General features: G+C 53.5%; 6 protein-coding genes across 6 annotated transcripts; 2 read left to right on the top strand and 4 right to left on the bottom strand.

Moving 5' to 3' along the window:
* Positions 1-1,821: 1,821 nt before the first annotated feature.
* Triagg1_10314 (uncharacterized protein) lies at positions 1,822-5,293 on the bottom strand (the record flags this gene model as incomplete). Its single annotated transcript, XM_062894372.1, has 2 exons — positions 1,822-4,776; positions 4,868-5,293. 2 exons carry the CDS (start codon positions 5,291-5,293, stop codon positions 1,822-1,824), a joined length of 3,381 nt encoding a protein of 1,126 aa, XP_062750737.1.
* Positions 5,294-7,858: 2,565 nt separating this feature from the next.
* Triagg1_10315 (uncharacterized protein) lies at positions 7,859-9,195 on the top strand (the record flags this gene model as incomplete). The annotated part of the gene is made up of 3 exons (XM_062894373.1): positions 7,859-8,036; positions 8,142-8,787; positions 8,868-9,195. 3 exons carry the CDS (start codon positions 7,859-7,861, stop codon positions 9,193-9,195), a joined length of 1,152 nt encoding a protein of 383 aa, XP_062750738.1.
* Positions 9,196-10,107: 912 nt separating this feature from the next.
* Positions 10,108-11,795, bottom strand: Triagg1_10316 (uncharacterized protein; the record flags this gene model as incomplete). The annotated part of the gene is made up of 2 exons (XM_062894374.1): positions 10,108-11,476; positions 11,626-11,795. The coding sequence occupies 2 exons, from the start codon at positions 11,793-11,795 to the stop codon at positions 10,108-10,110; spliced, it is 1,539 nt and encodes a 512-aa protein (XP_062750739.1).
* A 2,546-nt stretch (positions 11,796-14,341) lies between these two features.
* Positions 14,342-15,708, bottom strand: Triagg1_10317 (uncharacterized protein; the record flags this gene model as incomplete). Its single annotated transcript, XM_062894376.1, has 2 exons — positions 14,342-15,442; positions 15,697-15,708. 2 exons carry the CDS (start codon positions 15,706-15,708, stop codon positions 14,342-14,344), a joined length of 1,113 nt encoding a protein of 370 aa, XP_062750740.1.
* A 2,146-nt stretch (positions 15,709-17,854) lies between these two features.
* Triagg1_10318 (uncharacterized protein) lies at positions 17,855-18,409 on the top strand (the record flags this gene model as incomplete). Its single annotated transcript, XM_062894377.1, has 1 exon — positions 17,855-18,409. One exon carries the CDS (start codon positions 17,855-17,857, stop codon positions 18,407-18,409), a length of 555 nt encoding a protein of 184 aa, XP_062750741.1.
* A 2,114-nt stretch (positions 18,410-20,523) lies between these two features.
* On the bottom strand, positions 20,524-22,848 carry Triagg1_10319 (uncharacterized protein; the record flags this gene model as incomplete). Its single annotated transcript, XM_062894378.1, has 1 exon — positions 20,524-22,848. The coding sequence occupies one exon, from the start codon at positions 22,846-22,848 to the stop codon at positions 20,524-20,526; it is 2,325 nt and encodes a 774-aa protein (XP_062750742.1).
* Positions 22,849-23,062: the final 214 nt, after the last annotated feature.

The following is a 23,062-nucleotide window of genomic DNA, read 5'->3' on the forward strand; positions in this document are numbered from 1 at the left end:
CACTTGATGCTGTACTCGTGACTTGCAACTTGGTGTTCAATGCCCTCCCAGTGCGAATTTCGAAACTCCAGCAGCTCTTCAATCTCATACCGTATTTGGGAGTTGAGACTGTACAAGTAGCTTCAAGTCATTCTGTTGCTAGACAACCCCATTGATGAGTTTCTAGTTGCTCCGAGGTGCAGCAGCGCCTTGCCGATTTAGCCACATTACTCTTAAATCAATAGCCGCCTTTAATCACCAGACACGCGATAGAGCAACCGATATAGCCTCAATGCTTCGTACTCGTACCGTACATACCTACGCATTGCTCTCAGTGATTCGAGTAATTTCAAGAGAACAAAGAACTGTCCCGTCGCCAATGTCCAAGCAACCAACCCAATCAACTGCTCGTATGAGTACCTCCTCAACCACCCCCCAGCCAATCATGCAACCCCCCTCCAAACAAATTGGCCTTTGACCGAAATCAAAGCATCGCCTCGCTCTGCCTTCCAATCCCACAATCTCAATTCTCATCAACGAAGGGGGAAATGAGAGATCAATGCCCTTCCCCCCCCCCCCCCCCGTGATCCCGCTTTGTTTTGTTTTATTTTCTCCTTTGGTAAAGGGAAATGAATGAAAAAAAATGCAATTCCGCCCAAATTTTTTTGCTGCCTCTTTTTGCTTTTGCGTTGCCACTGTAGAAACAAAGCAGGGGGTATGTGTGTTCGCCCGCCGCTAGATCCCATGTTTAATGACGACGATCCTTGCTCCTGAGAGAGGGGATGCCAGACGCTTAATTGTCGGCATGAGATGCCGTAAATAGCCCATTGGAAAAACTCTGCAAGAAATGGCTGATAAGAGAGACAGGCCCTGAAACAAGTTGGGCGTTGCCATGAGGAGGCGAGTGGCCTCATGCCATACCGCACGGATCAAGGCCCGTACGAGGACAACTTCACGCATGTGGCGAGCAGTTTCAGCATTCTTGGCCCATGGATCCAAGATTACACGTAAATAGCACTGCTAGGCTATATTCCCCGTAGACCCTGCTCCGTATCGTGTCCAAGTCGCCCCATTGCCAATTACGACCAGACCGAACCCGGAATCCCCAATATCGACCTTCCGCCTAGTATTCGCGACTGGCATTAACTCGCATTAGGGCCCCAACAACTGCATGTCTTCCTCCAGCTTTGTTTACATGGATTTTCTAATTAGAGGGTACCAAGTACATACGTGGAGGCCATTACTTGGATAGAATGAATCGCAAACGCCTTCCATCAATAACATGGAGGCAAATAGAAAGAAAGCATAGAAAGATGTAACCTAAAGCCGCAAATCGACACGTGGATTCAGCCTGCACTCGATGAATATGTGACGGCTATTCCATTTTCTGCACGATTGGTCGGAGAAACCATATGTAAAACATCCTCCCAACACATTGTTGGACTACACGAATATGCGTAAGAGAGTTGTATACGACGAAATATTGATTGATATGTATTTATCTCATGTCTAGGCAAAATCCCGCGTCAGACCATGCATGTCCATATTGTTCAACACACGCATGGAAAGGCAGAGAGAAAACAATGGTCCAGTCAAGTCAAAACCAATTGCATGCCTCTTACTCTATCCTCTTCTGTCAATGTATGTACACGTGCTTCCCCATCTTATCCCGACTGATAGTGTAAAGAGAGAAAAAACAGGCATGAGAGATGAAGAAAGAAAAAAGAAAAGTAAAGAAAAAGTAGGAGGGTTTCGACTCCGATACCTTCATTTCCCACCAAAGAGATCAAATTACCTGACATAAATTGTGACATTCATCTCCATCCCCTTCCAGCTGTCCGATTACCCTTCAAATTCTACGACTCCCGGCCCCCCTGTAGTCGACGAGCTGTTTGCTCGGCGCCGTCCAGCTGCCGTGTCAACCTCTAATAAGTTGTGATCGTGTCCTGGTTCTTTCGTAGCCACCGCTGACCCGGCTTCCGCGTCTGCTCCATCTAATAGATCACGGTCTGTGCTCATGACTGATCGGCGTTCAACGTCTGTGCTGGCGCCTCCTGTTCCCCTCCTTACACCAATCGCAACCCCGACGTCATCATCGTCCTCCTCATCCTCCTCCGTCCGCTGGCTGGGTAGGGCATTCTTTTCAAGCTCCCGTTGGGCCTCTTCCATCCGCCTTCGCACCTCGCTGGCCACGCGCATTCCGTCGGTAACAATATTATCCAAAACACCGCGCAGGCCACGGCCGCCTCCAATGGGCCCAGCTTGGTTCTGCGATTGTGATCGTGTATTAAAGCCCAGGTTGGAGAATGTCGTAAGCGAAGGGGCGTACGAGAAGCTACTAGGAGTTTGAAGACCCTCGATGATGTGGAGCGATGCTGGGAAAGAGCACTCAAAGAACTGTTCGAGAAGCTCGTCGGCCAGCACAACCATTCGGAAAGTCGGCAAAGTGATGTGAAGGGGATGAGCTGGGTCGAGCGCCGCGTTAGCCGCTTCCGCCTTGGCCTTTGATACACGCCGACGAGATTCGTTGTCCACGCCGTCGTTCTGGTCATTCGGACTCAATAAATCGACGGGCTTCTTGGCTTTCGTGGGGGTGGCCGTCGGTGAATCAAGCGCCAAGAGATCTTCCTCCTCTTCTTCGCTGTCATCATCGTCCCCAATGGCAAAAGCGTTCGGATCAACCATTTCGTCGTTTGACCCGAATGCGTCGAAGCCGGTGCTGTCTTGGTTCTTCGGGTGATCAGGGTCGGCGTACTCAAAACATCGCCTGATGAACGCACTGACACTGCCCAAAAACCGCTCCGCATTGGATATCTCGGGAGGTAGACTGCTCTGCGAGTCGCTGGCGCTCATACCGTCGCCGTTGAGTCCGACGGTTGAAGCTCCAGGGGTCAACGTTCCCTCCAGGCCGCGACGAGACAAGAAGAGCAGGGCTTCGGATATACGCAAGATGCCCTCTCGATCTACCCTGCCATCGCTGTCGTCATCATACAGCTCGAAGAAGTACGTGATTGTGCCCATGATATCCTTTTTGCCTTTAATTCTGGCCAGACCGGTTACCACATTTTGGAGGGTCAAGGCTGATGTGCCGTCGACGTCCCACTTGTTGAAGATGCGTCGCAAAAATTCGTGCTCTGCAGGCTCGGGTCCGTTTCCCCACGGTGACATTGCATCGGGCGTCCTCCTGGTGTTGTAGAGCTTGGCCTCGTTCGCCTGGGAGTCTGAGATGGCCCATTTCGACATGCCGGCCAAGAACTCGCGGAAGGCATCGTAGTCCATCAGGCTAGTGCTTGGGCCAAGTCCGACGCGGCCCTTTTCGACTTCGTTGGGGGCAGCCGAAGCGAAGGCATCAGAGCCTCGTAGTCTGCGGCTCTTCGCCTGGCGCTGCAGCTCTTCCTGAATCATTCGATCTCGTTGCTGTCGCTCGTAGAGGACATTATAAAATCGATCGTACAAGGAGCCCAGCTCTTCGGGGCTCAGTAACTTGCTGTCAGGCCCCAGGTTGCGAATGGCCGTTCTCTTGGCGAAGCTCTCGATGTTGCTCAGAACGGCATCCTTATTCTTGAGCCGAAGCTCTGTGATGCTGCTATGAGTGACTCCGGCAAACTCCTTGAAAGCCACAACCATGAGCTCCTGAAACCTCGTCACCGCCCTCAGTTTGGGGTTTTCAGATTTTGGGTGTGCGGATTCGTCGAGTCTGGCAAAATATGATTTGAGGACAGATATGAAAGCACCATCATCGGCGGCATCCAGCAACTCTTCGCCATTTATGCGAAGGATCGCAAGACCGACCTGGAACAGTACCTTGGGGCCCTCGACAAAAAAGACGTCCAGCACACGGAAAGCAAACACCAGGGGCATTGAATTGATATACAGAGAGAGGAACCAAGGCAGTGATACGACGGACAGCTGAACATCGCTCTTAACAAGATGCTCCCAGAGAATGGGCATGGTCTTCTCAACAAGAGACTCAAAAACTTTTTGATCCAAGAGAGTGCCGTACATGGTGGTGGAATAGTAGCCAGGGACCAGACGATCACACAGGGCGGAGAGAAGGAAGAAGGCCTGCGGCTCAGACATGTAAATGAGCAGCGCCGCCACGACAATATTCATAGCCTGACAGTAGCCCACATCTGGATTGACCCAACTGTAGGCCGTGAGAACGCGGCGGAGCCTGCCAATGCCCTCTTCGCTCTGAAAGCCGGGGTATTCGGGTAAACTGCGATTGAGATCCTTTTCAATCTCATCAATGGCAAGCGATTCCTGGCCTTGAAACTTGGCCAGAGTATCGCTGTATAACGTTGGGTTTTCCAGCCGGAGATATAAAGAACCAGAGGTTACCTCCCATATCTCGCCTCGTAGGCGGTTAGGGAGACCAACGCGGATGAGCTTGTGAAACGTGGGCTGGCGGATCAGCATCATGTTTCGACCGTTGTCGCGAAGATACTCGGCCCAGAGCCTCATCTTGGCCCTGTCACGGAGCTTCTTTGGGTCTCCAGGGTACCGGAAGGCCATGCCCAAGCCTGCATCGGGCGGTGACACGCTCGCCCTGTCGTCGGTCCGCAAGAGATGCTCAGAGTAGCATTCGGCCACTACCTTGCGCAGCTTGCCCACGTTGCCCACTCCGGCTCTTAGGCCTCGTTTCAGGCCATCGCAGAACCTCTCACAAGCTTGCCGGGTGCCCGCTAGGTGGATCGTGATTCGTTGTTCTCGAACATCCTTGTTGCCGTTGTTGCCATCCTTTGGTTTTGCGACGTCTGCCAATAAGCCATTCCAGGTAGTGATTGCGAGAGCAAACTGTAGGCATGTGCTGGTCAGCCGTAGAGCTTTTCTGGGGTAGACTTTGAAAGGGGGGAGACGATGCTATTATCCAATCGATTGCACATACCTGAAAGTTTTGGCTATTTAGCCTCTCCACTCGCCTGACGGCGCAAAGGGGGAATGTGAAGCCGCTTCCACTTGGGCCACTGCCATTGGTTTGTCCGGTAAAGGCAGAAGACGTCGACGTGCTCGCCGACTGCGTAAAGCTCGTGGGCGTCGTCGAGAAGCAAAGATAGGCTTCCGAAAGGTGTAGCTTTCCAGCGTAGTGCCAACCCCTGTCGTGGTCCGGATCGCCGCGTGTAGTGTTTGAGGGCGGAATGGTCAACTCGGCATTGATTTCATATAGGGGCGTCTGGGAAGTTGGGAGGCGGAACTGGCTCTGGAAGAGGGAGGCTTTGGAGGGATTGCGATCCGAGTTGGAGAGGTTCAGTCCCTGGGTGGGATCGATGAGCTGCTGGGCCCTCTGGACGATGTTGGACAGGTTGGAAAACATGGTGCCGAGGACGTTCAAGGACGCATGTCGGTGTTATGAGAGAGGCGATGGCACCAGCCCACGCGACCGCAGAGAGACTGCCGGCCGTCGGATGGCTGAATGAGCCGCTGGGTTGCTCCGTTTGCTAGCGTCGGGCTGCCGGGAATTGGGCCGTTGCGAGAGGGGGGAGCAGGGCAGGATGCTGCGACAGAGCCCGGAGACGTAGCAGAGGGCGGCAGAAAGCTGACAGGGCGAGCAAGATGGTGGCGATGCGCGAGAGCTGGGGATGATGCCGGCGATGGGAGCTTCGAGGGGGGATTGTGGTGGTGAGGGCAGTTCGGTCGGGAGTCCAGTGACAGCAGCGGTCCAGGCTGCAGCTGTCTGCTGCTAGCGGCCGTTGGCGGGGCTCGACGGAACCTTGAACCCTTCAAGTGCTGTGCTGAGGCATTCAGCATTCAGCCCGGTCCCCCCTTCGCCAACCAGCGAGTCTGCCTTAGCTGCAGGGCTGCAGTTCCACGGCCAACCACTGCACTGCATTCCCCGGGCGGCACTGGTGGACGCTGTAGCACCTTGGAGTGCCTGGAATGCACTAGCAGGTCCGCTGATCCCGCGCAACAACAGGGGGCAGAACGTGCCCATCTCGGCACCTGGCGCTGCTCGTACTCTAAAATTCAATTCCGCTGTGCAGCGTCGAGAGACGTCAGCAAAGAAGGGGCCAGGCCAGGCCAGGCCAGGCCAGGGGGGGGGGATTTGGTGAGATCTAACGCTGCCTCGAACTCTCCTACTTAGGTAGGTGGTTGGCAAGACTTGTGCGAGTAATGCTGTCCATGCTGTGCTGTTGTCCATGTTTATTTTTGCTTTTCCTTGTTCATTCTCGTACGTGTGTGAGAAGCTGTTTTAAGTTGATGCTTGGTAACAACCTACCTGAAGCCAAATCGTCATTGAATCCCCTGTCCTCGGCGCCGGGTTCAGGGTCCAGGTCCTATGTACAGCCAATGTTGCACTGTCAGAGATGGAGAAGCAACCTGGAATCCATTTATTGAGTCATCAGCACGATCGAATACGACTTGACGTCAATCACATCGTGCCTGTACCTAGCAGTGACCTTTTCTACGTCTCGACTGATATCGACACACTCTGCCATCCATCATCGGCCGCTGAAGCCGTGAGCACTTGGCGATTGACAAGCCGCATCTCCATAAAACGGCTGCCGTGTCGTCTTTCATTGGCTCTGGGCCAACTGCACCTGAAGAGGGCACGGTAGCATCACTAATCTCGTGTCCCTGTCAAATCAAATGCGGTTTGATTGATGACTTACATATTTGGCGGATTGCATGCATGCGCCCAACCCGAGGATGGGACGTCGTGACGGCAGCTGGTCCGGTGCCAACGGATCGGATGCGATGGATGCCTTCCACTTGACTCTACTTGAGGCTGCCAAGGTATTGAATTGACTGAGGCGATGAGAAAACCCTCACTCAATGTTCTAAGGTAGTTCCAGGTATTGACTCGTATTATCAACGTGTAACCCACCAATGTGACAGGGCCTATCAATGTGTTTCCGACACTACGGAGCATTCCCAACACGAAGCTCTATTAAGTACATGTACCTGACCAATACAGCATGAGTCTCCTGTATTCAATAAATGTTTGCTACACCCAGAGTACCAAGGACGCTGCCTCTCTCGAATCGACATGTTCCATCGTTCCAACATTCTCACAACAAGAAAAACAAACACAAACAGCCGGTCCACCGCCAGCATCAATTTTTAAATTTTCTTCTTCTTTTTGCCCTCTCGCGATGCTAGCCGGTAGCGCAGACGTAGCGTGCCCCTTGGTGTATCGACACCGGCTGCTAGGGCTCCTCTAGCCTGTGGCTTGTTGCGTCATAACCGCCCCTCGCCGAATCCCCACGATGAAATGGTTGCTGAGCTGCTTGCACTAGTTTTAGTAGATATTCATCAGCCTCAGCCTCTGCCATCTTTTTCTGCTTCGGCTTCAGTTTCCGCCTCATTGTTTTTTCCGCCTCTTTTCGTTTCACCTCGTGCTCACCCTACGATAAACCCAAACGTCCAGAGGCTTCGGTGCAGAACTAGACACACAGGGCAAAGCGAAGCCAACGACGTGCTCTTGTTTCAAGCCCCGGCTATAGAAAGGAAACTGAAGCAAACTGGGACAAAAGAGCTCTGAAAAGAGAGAGAGAGAGAGAGAAAGATATCCGTCAGTCAGCGCCAAGTCCAACGGGCCAACCAGTCCTATCGATCCTACCCACCATCCTCCGGATTCCTTTCGCCAGCTCCTCCGCTGCCTCTCCCGCCATGCTTCGATTGATGCTGTAGCCCGACATCTACCTCCGATCCTTGCGCTTTTTCCTTTGTGTCGCCTTCCACAAGTCGCATCCCATCTTTCGCATGCGCAAATCTCTCCCTCGCCCTTCGTCTCTCCGTCTCTTGCCCTCTCGTTCGTTCACGAGGCCATGGACCTCCCCTGAACCTCATCCGCCAACCAAACTCACCAACCAATTCATCGCCAGAAGCACGCTTACGGCCGGCCTCGTAACCGTTCTGCAAGTTCAAGGCCTCGCGGATGGCGGCCACGGTTGCTGAGACGCAGCCGGCGACGACTGCGCTATCGGCTGGCATGGCATCGCCTCATCAACGCCATGCCGGCAGCGCTCCCTCTACCGATTCCGCACCCCATCCTCTACCACCTACTCGCAGCTTCAAGCTGTCTGATTTCAAGCGGGTGCGGACTCTGGGCACGGGTTCGTGTTACACCTTCTTCAATCCACCATTGTGCTTATCCAGCAGCAAGGCTTGAATCGCGATAACCAGGTTTTACTAAATAATACATAATTTCTTTCACATAGGCACGTTTGCTCGAGTATGTCTGGTCCGCCCTGCCAGCGCCACCCAACCCCTGGAGGAGGAAAAGAACCCTGAAGTATACGCTCTCAAGATTCTCAAGAAGACGGAGGTGATCAAGCTGAAGCAAATCGACCACGTGCGTAATGAGCGAGCCATACTAGCAGACGTGGCAGGCTATCCCTTCATCACCAATCTACTAGGCTCATTTTCCGACAACGAGTCATTATACATGCTCCTCGACTACGTTCCCGGAGGCGAGCTCTTCAGCTATCTACGGAAGTACCGCCGGTTTGACGAGCAAGTTGCGCGCTTCTACGCCGCCGAGATTGTCCTTGTATTGGAGTTTTTACACGAGCGGCAGGGTGGAGTGGCTTATCGAGACCTCAAGCCGGAAAACCTCTTACTGGACCAGGAAGGACACATCAAACTCGTCGACTTTGGGTTCGCGAAACGGCTGGGCTACAAAGACGACAGGCCTGTCGAGACTTACACGCTTTGCGGTACGCCCGAGTATCTTGCGCCGGAGGTCATTCATAACAAGGGCCACACGACAGCGGTGGACTGGTGGGCGCTGGGCATTCTAATATACGAGTTCCTCACGGGCTACCCTCCCTTCTGGCATCAGAATCCTATTGAGATTTACAAGCAGTAAGTTTTCGGATGTCTACAGTTCTTACGAGCTCCCCCTTTTCTTCCTCGGTATAATCGCTTACCTCGTGGGTACCAAGAATCGTTGAGAAGCCCGTTATATTCCCGCAAGAGCCAACCATATCGGACGAGGCCCAAGACATCATCAAGTCCTTCTGCACAATCGACCGCTCCAGGCGCCTCGGCAACATCAGCGGCGGCGCCGGCTGCGTCAAGGCCCACCCCTTCTTCCGCGGAGTCAACTGGGACGATATGCTCAGCCGTCGGCACCGCGGCCCGATTATCCCTCCCCTTCGATATCCCGGAGACGATCAGTGTTTCGACCAGTACCCCGAGGAAGACGGGACGCGCATCCCCTACACCGCCGACATGGCCAATAGATACGACCGCTACTTTGAAGATTTTTGAAAAAAAAAAAAAAAACACAAATTACTACTTACCCGCCATAAGCTTGCATAATCTTGTTTCTTGTTTATTCCTTTTTGGCTCTTGTGTTTTCCGAAGGCGCTGGTTCTACGTTTACTTGGCACAGAGAGTGGGTGGGTGTAATAGGTTATTACTGCTGCTTTTTTTTTTCCCTTTGTATGATGTGTCACCCTTTCGCCGGTAAATGATTTGCGTTATACGTACGCTTCTACGTGGTACCTGCCTTTTTCAATGTTATTATTCCCAATGTTATTGCCATAATTGTTTTTGGGGTCTCGGCGCATACTCCCGTTTAGGAGAGGACCTTTTGAAAGAGACAAGAGAGAGTCGATGTTTGCTTGGGAGACGTGAGCGTTTGACGACGTTTTTTCACAAATACATGGTTATTTAATGAAATATGAAAAAGAGTTTTTAAAAAGAACAAAAAAAAAGACCGAAAGAGGAGACAACCCTCCTAGGAATAGGAACTAAGTCAGCCTGTGTTGTATAGTCTCACAGCATACTATAGGGGGGAGGAATACTACTAATATGCGTCTTAGGCGTGACGAAACGACATCTTGATCATAAAAACCGCGTGTATGTATATATTACCAAGTTATCTATCTACCTTGGCCGAATACCCGGCCGATAATGATGAATCGTTGTGCAGAGCGAACTGCAGCAAGCACTTCTAACGCATGCTCCAACCCAGTCCTCAACCGCCATAATAACATTACAAAGACAAACCAGATGAAAGAAACACACAACGCCAGCCCCGCCCCCAGCCTTCCAACTGCACTTCCGTGTTGAAACAACTCCCCTGTCTAGTATGCTCCGGTACCAAAAGATGCAAAGCCCAAAACCAATTAGACACACAGATAGATCCCCTTCCTCCAAAAGCCACACGGCCCTTCTTTACATGTATGCAGAACGGTATAGCCAGTATCCGCCCGCGCCTGTGGCCAGTAGCGAGCCCAGAATGTACGCCCCTTGCCTCGTGCTCCAGAGAAACATGGTCCACCCGGCCGCGATCTCGCGCCGCCGCGCAGCCACTCTGCGCTCCCAAGCCTCCGGATCGATCTCCACAGGTAGCCTCACACGCGGATCAACGCCGCTGCCCCCGGGCGAAGCGGACCCGGAAGCAACTTCACGGACTACGGGCGAGGGAGCGAGTTCGTCGGGCGAGATGAGTGGCACGTCGACACGGAGGAAGACGGGGCGGTGGTCGCTGGTCCGGATGACCGGCAGCGTATCGTAGGCCCGGACTTTCATCTTCGAGCCGATCCATGACGGGAGCTCAAGATACAGGATGCGGTCTGTCCAGGCGGGGTACCGGTGCGAGGCAAACTCCCACTTGACCTCATCGACGGAGCTGCCGGCGGTGCCGGGAGGAGGAGTCTTGGAGTCCACGACATACTTGTAAGTCGGCGGGAAGGCCACAGGTTGCTCTGACATGCCATGAAGCGTGCGGCCGGCCAACCGTTCGCGAGTGAGCTGATCGAGATGCAAAAAGTTGGTGTAGTAGTTTTCCGATCCGGGATCCAGATTCGGGAACGCAGAGTAGGGCGTCGGAGACGTGGTGGAAATGCGATAGTTGAGATCTCCGGCAACGAACAGGTGAGACGACGGCTTGAAGACGGAAAGGTTGTGGAACTGCTGCTGCAGCCGGAGGTCCTGCTCGTGGTGCTCCTCACGCAGCAAGCGGGCCTGCTCCGAAGCGTCGCTCTCCTCGGATGACAAGCTCTGGCTCCTCGACTCGGCGTCCCGCCTCATCTTGCTCAGCACCTCTTCCGGATTCTCAAACGTCAACCCTCGCATGATGGCGCCCCAGTTGGCGTTGCGCCGCGGCAGATTCCACTCCATGGCCGCCAGATGCGTCGCCACAAACGTCAGCTCTGTTGACTCTCCGTCGACCTCGTACAGCGCCCTCAGGCCGACCGCCCCCTTGTTGCCCATCTCGGCAGCACCGAATCCCACCTCGGCCTCCTGGATGTCCTTGAGCCGGTCTGGATCTCTGGCAAACATCATAATGGCCGTGTACCCCACGTTGAGGCTTCTAATAAGTGTGTAGTGGCTTCTCCCACGCTGTGACTGTGACTGTGACAGAGACTGTGATGTAGGAGCGGAAGTAGCAGCAGCTTCTGAGGTGCCGTTGCTCTCTCCATTATGCGAATGCAGTGAAGCCGCGAGGTTGATTGCCTCTTCAAACCGCTCCACGTACGGCTTCAGGAAGTAGTCCCCCCCAATGAAGGCATAGCTCAGGGGGGCAATCTCTTGCAGCGACCTTTCGAAGAGTAAGTACACGATACAGCCATTTCATAGCAAGAAAAGCTAGAAGATTGAGAAAAGGGCAAAAAGAAAGGATAAGAGCAAAGCATGCGAAAAAAAAGGGGGAGGGCAACATGAAGTCGTGATGAGGTAATCCCAACTTACAGGACAACCACCTCTGGCAGTTCCGCGGCATTCCGCGCCAGAGCAGTCTGCAAATGACCCGCGAAAACAGGCACGTTGATGAGCTTTGCGGCGCAGTTGAACGTCAGCACCAGCAGGTCCAGCGTCGAGGGCGTCATCGTTGCCGCGTCGCTCGGCTGGTCGATTCCCATGCTGCGACGGATTGAAGAAACAGAAGAGAGAAAACGAATGTCAAATGACGGCTGGAGCGTCTGGTCCGGTATTATTATAGCTGGGGGGGTTTTCTTGCTTTGCTTTGCTTCGCTTTGTTGGATTTGCCGCGAAGCCAAAAAAAGAAAAAAAAAAAAGGCACCGTGCCAGGCACCGTGTTCAGTTGATTGAACAGAGAAAGAACAAGGAGAGGCCGCTCAAGCGGGGTTCGCAGCTCCTATGTTGTTTAGCTCTGCAGCAGGAAGCGGCGAGTGGGCGACAAAATGAACAAAAGGGCTGAACCAAGAGTGAATAGTGAATCTGGCCTTTGCGATTGGAGCTTTCTTCCTCCCAGGCCCAAGACACAGCCCTCCTAATATATATCCATTGATCTCTTCAGCTTGGCTCTCGATACGACAGCGGCGGGTACTTTGCTGTACGCCCAACGCCGGTAGGCATCCCGTGTGGCTGAAAGGTACAGTCATGTACCGTCGCGGGTCATGCAACTATCGCCAGGGTGCCAGACGGAGTGCTCGATTTGCCGGCTAACCCTGCGTCAGCGCATAAGAATAACTGGACGGCTCAGGTCAGCTGCAGGCAGTGCATGCTGCTAAAATCGACTGCTTCTAGGCGGTGCCAGGTAGCACTAGGTGCTAAGGTATGTGGTGCTAGCAGTTCTACTATCCACGCCAACCTGAAGTGTTGAATCCATCGTGGAAATCCACCTCAACACCACAGCAGACTTGATCAACCCGTCACCGTAGGCCCTCGCTCAGGCAGCAGCCGTAGTTAGTACTACCATTGACTACTAGGCCACAGGTAAAGTATTGGCTATTCAAGCTATCCATGGAGATTAGCACAGGGCCAGGTAACAATGGCGACTGCCGCTGCGACGCCACTAATACTCCGTCAAGACTAATTAATTGGCACAACGCCATGGGGTTCAGTCAGGCAAGACAACATGTGATCACGGGTGGCCTCGTGGGACCCTTTGCTGGCCCAGGCACGCGACTACATGGACATTTTCATACTCGTACACACATTTCTACACTTTGCGGGTGAGACATTGAGTGGCAGTTGCATCAGCTGTGTCAAAGGAAAAACAAAAACCAAATTTGATTGCAGACTATATGACCTACTGGCTGAGCTGAGCTGAGCTTGTTTCTTTGCGACAAGAGACTCGTTGTTGATGCCTTGACCGTGCCATGAAGCTTTGACAGTCTTCTTGTCCCATGTGCCGTCAAATCCCTTGTCCAAGCGCGACGAGTTCAATGACAGACACCAGTGTGTATTTGGCGGCAACAACAACGAGTTGGCGTCAGGTGCCATGGCCGTGATCCGTATACCATATAGTTAAGCCATAGTACCAATTCCTTCGAGACGACCCCCCTTCTTGACAAATTAGGCTGATTCACTTCAATGTAAATCTTGTCTTGTCGGTAGCCCAATTGCAAGCGAAGTCGTGTCGAATTAGTCGCCATTGCCGTCCCTCCACCACGTTCCTCAAGGCGAGCTTCGCGGACAACCTTTCACCATCAAAAATAATGAAATATCGGTTAACCGCACCAAGAGATTGCCCCTTCCACTTGCAGGCCAATCTCATCGACTTCCCCAGAAGCTGCCCTTCGACACGCCGGCCTAAAAATAGAAAACAAAAAAATCGAACCGAGAAGTAGAAAGTATGATGCGTAGTATTAATTGACCAAGGAAAGAAAGGAGAACCACCCGCTCACCGAGACGCAGCTGTACCGCAACGACTGAGCTTGGGACCATGGCGGAAGAATATTGTCAAGAACCATTGGGGTCCAAGCCCGGCATTCTAAGCGCTCGAGCTGGCAAGGCTTGTACGGCCGTCTCTTAACTGATAGCAAGCCATCAGAGACGGCAGCCACCAAGTTTTTGAGATTGCTGCAACGGTCCAACAACGAAATGTTACCGGACGTGCCGTTCAGATTAACGTCCCTAAATCACAAGGAGGTGCTTTTGGGTGGAGTGTTGAAAGGCTCCAGTCCCAAAAAAAAAAGCACTTCCTCATGATTCAGAGTAATCCGAGCCATGCGTCAAGTCGTGAATTTAGAGATGCGTCGAAGAACAAGATAAAGCGATGCGTAGGGGCAAATGAAAAGAAATGAAACAAAGGGGAGGGGAGGTGCATAAAGGCGAATTTGAGAACCACAAAAGATCGATATCAGGCGCCAAGACGACCAGAGCCACCATCAGATGACCACAGTTGGCTTGTTGCGTGTCTGGGAATGTCGACTAAGGGTAAGAAAAAGAGGTTCTCGCAGCAACCCGCAACCACTGTGCTCAGATCTCACAAGAGAGGTGCAGAAAAAAAGCCCAAAGTACTATCTTTCAGTTTGGCCGATAGTTGCCGGAGGCATATCCCGCTCCCTTTGAAGCAGAGCGAAGCCTGTTTAGCGTCCACTGAGTCAGCCATACTTGTCAGCACAGTTCCCTTTAGCGGTATCAAGAAAATACAAATCGCGCGGAGGAAAAGTGACCCCTTACGATGAAAGAGCTGTTGGGCTAAGCTAAAATTAGAAACTCACATCCTATCGCTTCCACCGATGGCACGGCTAGTGTCCGGGGTATCAACGCCAGCACCAGAGCCACGCTCAAGCATCTTGCGGCGGGAGCTGGGCACAGCACCGGGCTTAGACGTAGTGACGGCGGCAGCGACGGTCATACGGGAAGCCCGAGCCTTGTCCTCATCCTCGGGGTTAGCCTGGCCGGCAGCCTGAGCAATGGCCTGGGCGTTCTTCTGGTACTTGTACACGGTCCAGTCGAAGACGTAGTCATACTGGAAGCCCTCGCGAACAAAGAGATCACGGAAGATCTTGCGCAGGTAGCTGTAGTCGGGCTTGTCGTCGAAACGCAGGGACCGAGTGTAGTTGAGGTAGATGGCGAACTCGTTGGGGAATCCACGGCAGAGGACCTCGGTAGGAGTGGTCATCTTCTTCTCCATGATGCGGTCGTACTTCTGCTTCTTAGTGGCAGCCTTGAGACCCTGCCAGGGGAGAGAGCCTCGGCAGAAGTACAGCATGACATAACCGAGCGACTCCATGTCGTCACGGCGAGACTGCTCAACACCAAGATGGGTGTTGATGGAGGCATAACGGGCCGTGCCAGTCAAGTTCTTGTTCTCTCTGTAGGGAATGTGGAAGTGAGTCTTGGGATCGCGGTACTTCTTGGCAAGACCAAAGTCGATCACGTTGACCTGGTTGCCACGCTTGCCAATGCCCATGAGGAAGTTGTCTGGCTTGATATCTCGATGGATGAACGACTTGGCATGGATGTACTCAATACGGGAGATGAGCTGGTCGGCAAGGAGGAGGACAGTCTTCAGGGAAAATTTGCGGTTACAAAAGTTGAAGAGATCTTCCAAACTGGGACCGAGGAGGTCGAGAACCATGGCATTGTAGTCACATTCAGTTCCGAACCAGCGGACGAAGGGAATTCCAACGCCGCCAGCAAGGGACTTGTAGACACGAGCCTCGTACTCAAGCTGAGGGTGCTTGGCCTTGACAGACTCGAGCTTAATGGCAATCTCCTCTCCAGAGATGATGTTGGTGCCAAGGTAGATGTCGCCAAAAGAACCAGAGCCGATCTTTCGGCCAATCCGGTATTTATTACCGACGCGAAGGTCCTAAGCAACGCAAAGACAGATTAGCAAATGATTGAAGAAAGCAAGCATGATGCCAGCGATATTGGTCGCTCCACCGATGCAACCATCTCTCGAAACTCTCTCCAAAGGGCATAGATTAGAGTAGAGCAGCGGTGAGTCCATTCGGCACTGCCGATAGGTGCATTGGCCAGCGGTTTGGACGCCGAGACCGATGCACCCAGTTTGAAAGCGTACCACGCGAGACAAGAAAAAAATCAGGAGAATTTGATGCTTACCATGGTCGTCATGGTGACTGTATTGACTGTATGCTTCGTTCCTCGAGGGAAAGAAGCAGGCTGGTCGGTTTATGTTGGGTATCGGGATCGGTAAAACTGCAAATCCTGAGAGGTTGTCAATATCGGCCGCCGAATAATTGCCATACAAATGAAGCGAGCGTGAAGAGTAGCGACGAAGGACGCAAAACGTAAGATGTAGAACCAAAAAAAAAAAAAAATCAAAGAGATGGAGGGAGGGAGATCAAAGAGGCTGTGATGAAATGGTTGGACAAAGGGAGTGGGCCTAGGGGCCTGCTGAAGGGCGGTGGCTAGATCCGCCACCAGCAAAATCCGGTGCTAGGCCGAATCATGCATGACAAGAGCCTGACGAGAGCAACGTTTGCTCCAGGATAGGAGGCAGAACCACGCCATCAGGGCTGCATATGCCACGGAGGAGGAATCAATGCAAAACAGGGGAGAATGGCAAAGATGGGCACGAAGTAACCGAGATGGAAACACCCAGAGGCCAACTAACCTGCAGAGGAGAATTTGGGACAGCAGCCGACGGGGAGGGCGCCAAATTCGATATGTCGGTGACGAGGTAGCGGGTGCGTGGCAACAAAGGCAGGCCTGAGCGAAAAAAAAAAAAAAGAAGAGAAAAAAAATCAAAAAAAATTATTGCAGATCGAAGGTGCTGCGGCGGGGCGCGTCGATGAAATCGAGTCGAGCGGAAAGGCGGCGATGCTCGAAAGAAAAAGTGCCGAACGAAGCGATGCTCTCGTCGGGGCGAAGGTTGTCAGGGAGAAAGTGAAGGGAAGAGGGAGAAAAAAGCGGAGGGAGAGGAATGGATAGTAGAAGAAGGGGGAGAGCTGAGATTTGGAAGGGCGCCTGAGCCTGAGCCTGAGCCTGTGCGCGGGCGAGTGCTGTGGCGCGCGCGCTGCTGTGGGCGCTGTAACTGGGCGCTTGGCGCTGAGCTGCAGTGGGTAGTGGGCAGAGCAGTGAACGAGTAGCATTTCAGGCCGCTGGTGACTGGCCAGGCGGGGGAAGGCACCGGGTGCTACCGAACAGGCCCTTGCAAATCAGATTGCTTGGGCAATGCAACGCGACGGCGGATTGTCCACAAATAGACAAAAATACAAATAGGAGGATTGCTGCTGCCACTGCTTCTGCTCCTGCGTTGGCCCGTTGCTGATGGCCAAAGGATGCAGATGCAGGTGCAGGCGCAGGTATACTCGTAAGTAGATGCCCCGTATCCGCAAAGTACCACGACGGAGCATCGCTCTCCAGCCACGGCGTCAAAGAGCGCCGACGCTGCTTGGTGCGTCCGCTCGAGGGAACGATGCGGTGACCTGCCAAGTACATCGCACCACAGCCAGCGATCCAATGCCCCGGCTTACAGTGCCTGTGCTGCCTCTTTCGCCTGCTAACGAGACGGAGGACCAGGTTGCTGAATCGTGCCCAACTTCCTACTACGAAGTACTTGCCTCATTCACAACCGTCCGAGCGCACCAGCCCTCCCTCTCTTCGATTGTTATTTTTCTCTTCAAGCCCTGAACCCATTTTTCTCTCAGATATCAATCCGTCTTCTTCCCACCAGCACGCTCATATAAGAAAATTGGGTCACGATGCAAGTCACGTATCGGGTTGATTTCGTGTTCCAACCAGTGCTCGTCGTTTAAGCCCCTCTCCCCGTCGTTGCAGCCTGGTGAAGCCCAGTTCAACCCAAGTGTGGAGCTCAGCGGTCGCTTAGGTGCCTTTGTATGCCTCCGAGCCGCTTCGGGGGGAGACGCCAAAATAGAAGTGAAACGGAGAAAAAGCTCGGGAAGAAGACAGATCCAACCAGAGACTCGAGTCCATCGCCGCTCATACCTGTACGATGATGGGAAATACAGCTGAGGCTCGGTGAAGTATGGCGGCGCTAAAAATTGATTGTCCTGGAGGCAATATTGAAACAAGCAAGCAAGAGCACGGGGAAACAAGCATCCAGACGAGTACAAGAGTCTGCGTTGTGAGAGACGGCCTCAGCCGCATTCACTGGCTGCCATTGCCAGGGTTGTTGAGCCACAAGGACAGGGGAGTGGCTCACCGAGATGCCTCATTTACCGCCCTGCATATGATCACTAGGTAACAGCCAGCCAGACGTGCAGCGCTGACGTGCGCTGGCGATGAACTGGCAAATATGCCTCGAAATGTGGCAAGCCCTCGGGGGGTTTATCGTCTGTCCGCCTGCATCCTCATCTCGGGATACGAGAATCCCGAGAGGGCTCGCGAGCGGGCTGGCTTTGCATTCGTGCATGATGTGGCCATGATTTTGCCGCCTCAGACAGTACGAGTAGTCTCCTCACGAAGAAACACGGCTACAATTACTCCGTACAAGTATATTGCGCAGTACCAGAGCTCGTGGCCTCTTGAGACGCCGCTGGCCATGTTCAAATATTCGGCTACAGGCCAAAGCTCCAAGCCCGAGCCCGAGCCCGAGCCCGAGCTCTCTCTTCACCTAGCGCGTGCCCGCGTCTGGATTGGTAGCGAGAGAAGCTCAGAGCATGTGCTCGTTATTTGGGCGGGAAGCGAGAGTGCACAGCAAAAACCGCAAAGGAAAATGCTTGCATCTGCAAGTCGGAAAGCCTCACCAAGTCGCCTGCAAACCCCTCAAAACGCCACCCATGCGCCCTCACCTGACCACCATTGGCATGCGAAGCCAGATCGGCACCGGTTGACCAAATTCCTGGGGTAGGCGGAATCCCGAGCGCCCATGGGCTCAACAGTTTTTTTACTGTGTTGTGTTTCCTTTTGCTGCGCCCTTGGTAACACTACCCGGGTCGGTGACACCGGCCGGTAGTCTGAGCCTCTACGAGGGAGAGAGGGAAAATGGCCATGTCAAGTGTAAGAAAAGAAGTCCAGAAGGGGAAACATGGTACGAGGACTCGCACTGATCATGTACATTTCCGCCTTTTCAACTCGCTAATTCCGGCCAACAAAACCAGCGTTTCCCTACTAAGTTGTACGAAGCGAAGCAGGCCGCTACCCAGACCGGACCAGCTGACTGATGGACATGCACAATGCATGCGACAGACTCGTGTGTCGTTTTAAGCGCTCAGCTCAATCGACAAAAAAAAGACCCGAGAGCACAGGGTTATCGCTTTGGGCGCCTCTGCATTAGTAGTATCAAGTGAGGTGTGATGGCGCAGAGATTAAAGTCTCCGCGGGAGAGCGTATCTAAACAGTGACTCCCTTGCGCAAGTCGTACCGGGTTTCTCGCCTCGATTCACCACAAATGTCTCGGAAGCCCTTGTCCGTCGTGTGATTTTTTTTTCGTAATATCAAGAAACCGGCCAAGAGAGCAGCAGTGTTGCCCCTTTTCTCCATGTTGCGTCTATTTCCCGCCGTTACATAGATTTCCTGTCCTCGGTCTCTCCTCTCCTCTGGTGCAGCACCCAGCTAGTACACGCAGCTAATACACACAGCTATGTACACCACTGTACTTGCACAGCATGAGGTAGCAAAAACCGGCGCCAAAATTAATTGAAACTCGGCCTTGGTGTCTGCGTAGCTGCGCACAATGTCGGGCCGCCAGCAGCTATTTCTTAGTCGCCGGCACGGCTCTGTGCACAGCCCAAAATAGATTGTCCCCCACACTCATCACATCAGCCTCCAACGTTCTTCTGCGGCGTTTCTTCAGTTCCAATGAGCACAGTATCATATCACGGTACTTCAATAATATATGCAGTAGTAGAAGTAAATACTACGACTCCAGACCTTGTATCTACAATGTGACTGTACAGTATTGCAGTAGTCGTTATACAGACTATAGACGTGCAGACTTGATGCAGACGCAACTCGCTACTCAAGACATCACAACCGCGCCATTAGAGAGGCCGTCAGTCAGTGCGGTCGCACAGCATGCAAGTAATCTCGGCCGTACTCTATAGGAAGGGAATCAAAGCATTCTGACCAGCTTCTCATCCCCAACAAGAGAAAGAGAAGCGAAATGAAATGAAAAATAGCGAGACCGAGACAGTGGCAGAGAGGCGAATGACCCCCTCATCATCATGACTCTTCTCCTCATCACTCGCACGCAGCCTGGCAGCCATGTTTGACGTATCAAAACCGTGCTAATACCGAAATCATGGGGACGGGCCGTCTGAAAAACAGCTATCGGGAGGAAAAGCCACTTTTACCTCTTCCGCCTCCGTAATTGTCCGTAAAATCTCTCACTTTGACTTATATAATAATAATCATCTCATACGAAATCGGAGGTCGTTTCTCTCTCTTCCGTTTGTCTTTATTTCCGGTTTTTTTTTTTTTTTGCGGGTTATTTTAGTTAGACGGTCCGTCTTCGGAGAGTCCACATGTACAATGTAAAGGAGGGGGAGGCAGATACGATTACATTGACAAAGTCTGTCTTTGGTGAGCACCCAGAGAATTGTACATTGTAAGAAAGGTTAAGCGCAGGCACTCTCCCTACCATATGTGAGAGAGTCGGCCTTGACGTCATATTGAAATATCTCTATAATTGTGTTCATTCCAATGTCTACCTATGCAAGACACAGCAAGAGCAGATTCTAAGTTGTTGAACAGCAGTTGATCACATCTCTTGATAACAAACATATGGTCACATTGTGCTCCTATTCCCAACATTTCAAGATGAATATATTCGCTGTGAAACTAAGATGTACGGAGCCATGCTCTACCAAATAATTATGCCAAAACAACCTTCTCTCTCTCGCTCTCATTATCGACGTAATAATACCTCCATCGATTCAAAAAGATGTTCGCCAGATATGCAACAACATCTATATAACAGATATATAATGGTAGAAAAGCAGAAATCAAACCTCCCTCGCCCGTCTAAGTAGGACGAGGGGGCTGAGGCGGTGGCTTGGTAGACGGTCCAAGCACAGCATCAAGCTTATTCTCCAGCCCTTTGCCCGTCTTGTCTATCCACTTCAACGCCGACGAGCTGCTAAATAGCCGGCCACTGCTCATTCCTCCGGACGACCGCCGAGGAGCCTGGCCTGGAGCCGCAGGCGGCGGGCTAAACACTCTCTGTGGCGGCGGGGGATATGACACGACGTTATGAGAGTTGAACCCCACAAACAGCTGAGGCTGCGTTGTTGCTGGGCGTGGCGGCAGAGGAGGAGACGCATACTGAGCCTGCGGCACGTTTGGAGACGAGGGGATATTACCATTAGCCGCCGCATAAGTAGGCTGGGTTGGATATTGGTGCTGGTGAGGGGCTATTGCCGGTCCGCCGTATGGTGCGTTATATCCTGAAGGATGCGTAGCAGGAGGAGGCTGCGTGCCTGGTCTTGGAGCACCAGCATACCCATAAGTTGGCGACGGCTGCGGCTGCGGATACTGTTGATAAGCACCCACCGCTGCCTGCTGGAATTCCGGTCGCGGCGGCTGAGGAGGTGGATTCGCATTTGAAGATGCATAGGTAGGTTGCGGGATCTCATAGCCTGAAGTCGGTGGTGGAGGCGTATAGTGCTGAGGAGGAGGGTAAGGCGCCGGGCTCGGGGGAGCTTGCGATGCTAATGCCACTGGAGGCGTGGGACTCGGGGGAGCATACAGATGTTGCGCGGGTGCCTGGTTGATGGGCTGGAATTGAAAAGAGCCCAGCTGTGGACTGGGAACGGACGAGGTCGGCGCCGAATGGGGCGGTCCGTATGCTGGGTGGCCTGGGATAGGACTTGAGTTTGGAGGGTAGCCCATTGCCGGAGTTGGATGTGAAGGGCTTGGTGATGGGTGAGGGTAGCCCATTACAGGGCTTGGGTGTGAAGGACTAGGTGATGGATGAGGATAGCCCATGACAGGACTTGGATGTGAAGGACTCGGTGATGGTTGATACGGAGTACCCGCCGGTGCTGGATGCGGAGGCACCGGAGGTTGAGAGCTGAGACGTGGAGTTGGGGCGGCCATGGGTGGATGTTCTGCTACAGCTACCACTGGAACGGGCTCCTGGATAGGGGGAGCAGCAGCCAGGGGAAGAGGAGGCGGGAGAGGAGGAGGAGGACCAGTTGCTGCTGGCGGCGGAGGTTGATTTGGTTGATGGTGCTGATGTGGATGCTGCGGTGCCACTCCCACCAAGGGTACCTCTGCCGAACCAGATGAATCTGCTGCCGGGTGCTGATCCTGTTGCCGTCGCTGTTGCTGTTGCTGAGCGAGATCCGGAGATGCGGACCCCACCGCATTCATCGATTGCGAAGACGTCCCCTGGGGAGCAGCTGGAGGAGCCGCCGGAGGAGGAACGGCTTGCGGAGTAACACCGTGAGGAGGAACGGCCTCTACGGCCGGAAGCCCATGAGACTGAGGCGGCGGAGGCGACGATACAGGCTGTGGAGGCACCGGAGGCACCGGAGGAGTCGAAGCTGCCGCCGCATCATCCACATATCCGGCGGGACGATACGGCCGATACGGCAACGCCGTCGTCGCATCGCCCTGGGGACCATTAGAAGGCCTCTGGTGCTTCACGTTAAGCGGCGCAACCGGCGCGACGTCCTCTGCCGGCGGGCTGTACGGTATGAACGCCGGTGCAGCGCCGGCGGGTGGGATCTGCTTCCTCGACACCCGGAGAGGCGCGACATAAAACGAAGACGGCGGCGAAGAAGACTTGCTCGCTGCTGCAGGGGCAGGGGCAGGAGCAGGAGGAGAGGCGCCGTCTCCGGCTGGTTCGCCGTGAGTGCTGAGGCGTAGCGGCCGCGGTGCTGCCGTGACATCTTCAACCTTGGCTTCTGCATTTCGGAATTCCTCAGCCTTGACCCCTAGCCCACCAACATCAGGTCCAGCCGCAACCGCCACGGAAGCCTTGGGCCCGTCCTCTTCACTCGGCGACATGGGCCCAAAATACGCCCACGGATTCGCCAGCGGCGGCTGCTCCTCGCTCTTTGCCTCCGCCTTGCCAGGTTGCTGCTGCTGCTGCTGCTGCTGCTTCTTCTTCTCCTGCTCCTCCACGTCGACCCGCGACTCCGTTTTGACGTCCTGGTCCAGATAGAAAGGCCACGGGTTCGCCTGCACGACGTCTCCGTCCTGCGCCTGCACCGGCTTTCTCCCCGGCTCGTCGTCTGCCCTGGGCACCACGGAGTCGCCGGGCATCTCGAAGACTTCGCCGTCGAGGTGGGACCGAGGCGAGGTGTCGAGCTCGACGGCGCCGCGATACTGCGGATGCGCCATGGCCGAAGGGAGCCCAAGGGGGAGGAGGATGCGAATGCGCAGGTTTGTTTTATTTGGTTTCTTCTCTTTCCCTCTTAATTCTTCTCAACGTTCGCCCGCGTCTAATCGTTTGTTGCTGCTGCGTCTATGAGTGCACGTCGTAAATCGTCGTCGCTTTTCGCTGTCGTTGCGCAGATGGGGCTTTGTCGCAATCGCAATCGCAAGCGCAATCGCA

Source organism: Trichoderma aggressivum (assembly GCF_033847375.1).
Source record: "Trichoderma aggressivum f. europaeum strain CBS 100526 chromosome Unknown scaffold_070, whole genome shotgun sequence".
NCBI lineage: Eukaryota > Fungi > Ascomycota > Sordariomycetes > Hypocreales > Hypocreaceae > Trichoderma > Trichoderma aggressivum.